The sequence below is a fragment of the Triticum urartu genome, chromosome 3 (genome assembly GCF_003073215.2).
Source record: "Triticum urartu cultivar G1812 chromosome 3, Tu2.1, whole genome shotgun sequence".
Lineage (NCBI taxonomy): Eukaryota > Viridiplantae > Streptophyta > Magnoliopsida > Poales > Poaceae > Triticum > Triticum urartu.
The window spans coordinates 638,101,884-638,107,455 of NC_053024.1; the positions used below are offsets into that span (position 1 = coordinate 638,101,884).

At 48.6% G+C, this 5,572-nt stretch overlaps 1 protein-coding gene across 1 annotated transcript; it reads left to right on the plus strand.

Moving 5' to 3' along the window:
- Nucleotides 1–884: 884 nt before the first annotated feature.
- On the plus strand, nt 885–2,621 carry LOC125548934 (aspartic proteinase nepenthesin-1-like). The gene has a single exon (XM_048712449.1). It carries the CDS (start codon nt 1,044–1,046, stop codon nt 2,394–2,396), a length of 1,353 nt encoding a protein of 450 aa, XP_048568406.1. The 5' UTR covers nt 885–1,043; the 3' UTR covers nt 2,397–2,621.
- The last annotated feature ends 2,951 nt before the right edge of the window (nt 2,622–5,572 follow it).

Consider the following 5,572-nt stretch of genomic DNA (forward strand, 5'->3'; position numbering starts at 1 on the left):
AAAAATTGAATAGAATGTGCACAAATTTGCGCTACAGATCCCTTGTCCTTGTTTGACGGAAGGGAGTCATGTACACGGCGGAAGCACCTGTAATTAAGATCATTAGGATCCTACGTACTCCTTCTGTAAAAAAATATAAGAACATTTAGATTACTAAAATAGTGATAAAATTGCTCTTATATTTTTTTAGAAAGACTACAATGCTAATGTTTGTCAGATGGATTTATTTTCACTTTTTTCCCCAAGCGATTTGATTAGTACATGCATGTGTTGGTGGAAGGCTATTTGCCTCTGTTTTTTTTTTCCAACGCATGTTTGGCGAAAAGCATTAGTGATCACACGGAGGTATAGGGTTGGATTGATGACTCCTCCTTGTCCGTTTGCGGGTCGGTGTTGGATATGCCCTAACTAATTAAAAAAGTTTAATAAAGTATTTCAAGACAGAGGAAGTAAATACATGTATTCTCCCGTAATGACGTTCGAAACTTTGGGCAATTTGTGCGACCATGCATCCTGTTAACTGTGCTCCAGCATTACATCGGTGTTACTAGTAGGTAATAAATAATCTCGAGTAGCAGAGAGTGTGTGAACTGATGACCGTGACATGACATGCGTATTACAGTATATTTTTTCGAAATGGTAGATCAATGTCCTCTCCTCTCTAGCAGTCGTGGGTGCATGAGGCCGGCAGAGGTGCATGGTGAGGCCCGTGCTTGAGAGGGGGCCTTTTGCCAACCGAGTACTACGCAGCAGCATATACGCATATAGATAGAGAACAAATGCTTGCATGGTTTGAGCAATGCAGGATAGAGATAGACCAGGCGCAGTTAATGATGCTGCTCCTCCTTCCCCGATCGATGAGGGCTACGACCGCGTAGCGCGTACCAGCTTCAAATTAAAGCACCCACTCCTCCTCGGCGGGCGTCCATGTGCACGTCGCTGCGGCGTCGCCTCTCCAGCAAATATCAGTTTCCGTATATATCGTGTCGCCAGGGCCAACACGGCGGCCTAGCTTACCTTGTAGTTCATCCAGAGAACACACAATGGCCGTAGCGATGCCAGCTGCGCGCTCGCTTCTCCTGCTTCTCCTCCTGGTTGCGCCGCTGGCGCCGGGCTCGTCGGAGGCGGCAGTCCGGCCGAACCCCAAGATCGTCAACTGGGTCGCAGACAATGCCCGCGCCTCCACGCCCGACAGCTTCGGCGCCCTCGTCTTCGACCTCTCCGTCGGCACGCCGCGGCAGACCCTCTCCTTCGTCATGGACATCACCGAGCAGCTCGTCTGGGCGCAGTGCGGCCAACATGGGTTCACGCAGTCGCAGGCGCCCACCTTCAGGCCCGGCAGCTCCTTCGCCCCGATTGGCTGCAAGGACACGGCATGCCAGAGCCTGGCCCCCGACGACAACTGCATCCACCCCGACGACCACTGCAATTACGCATGGGACTTCCAGCGCCACGGCAGCGGCTCCATGTCCGGCTACCTCGCCACCGAGACGTTCAGCTTCGGGGCCAAGTCCGTCCCCGGCATGGTGTTCGGCTGCAGCGACAACGTCACGGCGCGGGCCCTCGGCGGCGTCTCTGGCTTCGCCGGATTCGGCAGGGCCCCCCTCTCCCTCGTCTCGCAGCTCCACGTCTCCAAGTTCTCCTATTTCATCGACGACAACAACGGCGACGACAACAGCTTCCTCGGCTTGGGCGACGCGGGCGCCGCGCCGGCTTTGGGCAACAACAGCACGCCGCTGCTGCTGGCCACGACCAAACAGGACAGTTACCTCTACTACGTCAACCTCACCGGCATTCAGGTCCACGGGGAGCTCCTCGCCGACATCCAGGCGGGGGCCTTCGCCATCAAGGAAGACGGCTCCGGCGGGGTGTTCCTCAGCACAACAATTCCCTACACATTCCTCCCAGAGGCCGCGTACCAGGTTCTGAGGCAGGAGCTCGCGAGCAGGATTCGGTCACAGGGCGTAGCTCCGATGAACGCCACATCCGACGACCTGTGCTTCCTCAAGGAGAACTTCCGCAGCGTTAAGGTTCCAAGGCTAGCGCTGGTGTTCGACGGCGCCGACGCGGCGATGGAACTCAATGTGAAGAACTACTTCTCCATCTACGACGAATGGCGCACGTGCCTCACCATACTGCCGTCGCCGAACGGCGCGGCCGTCCTGGGCAGCCTGCTGCAGACGGGCAGGACCATGACCTACGACATTCATGGCGACGGCGGCCAGCTGACATTCGAGCCGGTGCCAGCGGGTGGCCCGGACCCGGCGCTGGCGCATGCGGGTGGCCCGGACCTGGCGCCGGCCCATGCGCATGCGGGCGCCCCTGCGCCGGCGCGCGGGTCGCTCGTCATAACAGGCACTCTTCTGGCCTGGGTGCTCCTCTTCCAGCAGTTCTAGGCTTCTAGCTAGATCATGCGGCAATAATCCTGGAGAAGATCGATGCTGTTAACCGCAGAGGATGATGCATGTGTTGTTGTTGGTCTACGTGTGTAGTTCTGTGTTGGACATCTGCATGTGTTCGCTACCAGGCTAGCTATCCCCTCGAGTGCATGTCTTGTTGCTTGTTGCTTTAGCTATTGTAATTTCTGCCGTTGATGATCCCCAGGAAGACATTTCTCGATCTTAAATAGTGCTTAGCACATTTTCAACACGGACGCTTAAACTGTCCGGACCGCACGGTTCTGACGTGTTTTATTATCCAATGTGGTTTGACTAATTACACCACAGGTGTCTGAAGTTGGCGAGAAAAATCAGTTTGGTGCTAAAACTTGCGGCGTACATTGAACCGTGACAAAACTTGGCTTTGATGTACATCTACGATGCAAATCACGTTTGTTTATATACGCACAGGGTGCTGACGAGGCACGCCAATGTGGCATGGGACCCAGTTTCAGTGACAAGTAGTTAGAGACAAGGGCGTGTGGTTTGATTTTTGTGGGAAACACCCTGGATTTTTATCATCACGAAAAAGCCACTTATTGTTTTTCTTAGATGAGTCCCAGTTACGTCTCTATGACAGTTGGGGCCCACCTTGCAGAAAACAGTACAAAGAGAAAATCAATATGCAAAAGTAACAGCGGGGACTCAAACCGGCGACCTCAACTTAAAATGGGGTCCGTGCTAGCCACGCCCCCAAGTCCGGCTACATGTCTCACTGGGATAGACAAACGTTATTACCAATATATGAGCACGAAAATCGGGCTTAAATGGGCAGCAACAGCCGCGGACCATTTTTCACATGATTTTTGTTAGTTCATAAATACTAATAAAATTCACCAGTCCAGAGAAAGAGACACGAGAGGGGAGAGCGGGTTCGAGCATTATCGGGAAACCCACTGTGAGCACTGGCCATCGAGATTATCCACTGCAGGACGAAAACCTAGCGACACCATATATCAGTTTAACTGGGCACAACAGCCCCTACATCCACCATAAACGAGATGGTTTGCGGTGAACATTTGTATGAATATTATTATTAACTTAGATATTTTTAAAGAATTCTAGGAAAGGAAGAAAAACTAAGATCTGCAATTGGGCCGCGGTGACTGCTGCACACTTAAGCCTTATGTGAGTGTTCGTTTATATTCAGTCCATTAAGGATACAAATTGTATTTTGACAGGAAGTGATACTTGGTGTGGTAGCCAGCCTGTCCAGCCAGATGGGAACAGGTCGTGTGTTCGATCCTGTGCGCATCATTATTTTGCGTCCCAATTTCCGCTCTGACTATGGGGCCCAAGTGCCATAGTGATGTTTCATTCGTTTTTTCAAGGAAAAAATTGAATGTCATTTTGTGAGTAAAATAAAATTCCAAGGTGGGTTTCATAAAAAACCGAGGCACACGCCCTTGCATGTGTCTTCTAGTCATTGGCACTGGGTCCCACGCCATGTTGGCGCGCCTCGTCATCATTATGCGTATACAAACGTGATTAGCACCGTAGATGAACGCCTAAGCCAAGTTCTATCACCGGTTCAATGTATGCCACAAGTTTTAGCACCAAACTGACTTTCCTCGCCAAGTTCAGACACCTGTGATGTAATTGACTCTATTTTTTAAAAATTGTTTGGATTGCTTACCACATATGTCATGTGGTCTTTGTACTAATTAGCTGATAGATGACACTTTTTTTTTCTGTAAACCCGTGACAAAATGAAGGAAAAGAGACTTGGTGGGCGTCCGAACCACTGCTAAGCCCGCTCTCACTGTCTGGTCCACCCACAAAATCCATCCGTCTTTTCCGCGCTTTTTATCCAACGCCTGCGGTTCAGAAATCTCGGTAAACATCATTCAGAAATGAGTGAAGTTTGATTTAAACCCTGAGATTATAGAGCTTGTCGAAAACAAACCCTCACCTCCGAATCCCTGAAGTCCGTACCCTGTACCATGGTTTTGGGTACCAAATTCAAACTTTTTGAATTTAAATTTCTATCGGCTTGTTAAATAAGGTATATCTCTTACTGTAACACAAGGATACTCGCGTCCCTGTGGTAGGGATATCCAACCAGCTACTGCTGGTCTTGTGCAGCTGCACTTTTTCCTTTTAGTTTTTAGAGCTGTAATTTCTAAAAATTATGGGCGTGCGAGGGTCGAACTCGTGACCTGCATGTGCAGGACATTGGAGCAGACCTCTTGCCACTGCGCTAGCACTAGTGTCAATTATTTAATGTGCTCAAGTCTTATCTATTCTTCTCTTAAAAAAATTGAATTCAAATTTTGATTTTAAATTTCGCTCGAAATTTTTCCGGAATTTCGTGGTTACCGTGGTAACCGAGTTTACCGCCCCCTCGAGAAAAATGGTCCACTCGGAATCCAAAACCTTGCCCTGTACTCTCTAATCCCGGTCGTTTTTAACCTTGTGGTCACATCCAAACAGGGATTTCGTATTTGGCATCGGGAATGGCCGGGATTGGTGGGGTACCCATTACCCGCGTACCCTGTGGGTAAAAACCCTATTAGGGTAAGGGTATGGGACAAAAAATTACTCATGGGTACTTAAATGGGAAAATATCATACCCATCGGGTAGAGGGGGTACGGGTATGAGATCGTATAACCCATGCACGCGTACCCATGTACCCATCTAAAATATTAACAGGTGGGTTTCCGTTAATATCCCAATGTATTCATTTCCCCTCTTAATCACGCTAGGTAAAAACTCTAATGTGTATTCAAATTATCTCTATAATTTATCATGATTTCGTGAACTTAAAGTGTATGCTTATGTGTTGTTATTTATGATTATGCGTTCTTATTTATCATTTTTATATGTCACTTTATAGGAAAGTATTTTTGTTTATGAGAATATGTTGTTGTTACAATATGTTGTTGTACATTGTTGTTTAAAATGTGTTGCTATTAATAATTTATGATTATATGTTAATTTTTACAACTATTTTCTACTCAATTGATGTGCTGTAAACGTGGATATTTTTACCCGCGGGTATCCATATACCCTGTTGGGTGACGGGTATAGGAAAAAATTGTATCCTTGACGGGTATGAGTATGGGTGATGGGTAAACTCAGGGCGGACGGGTAAGGGTATGGGGTAGCTCCACCCGTACCCATATCCTGCGGG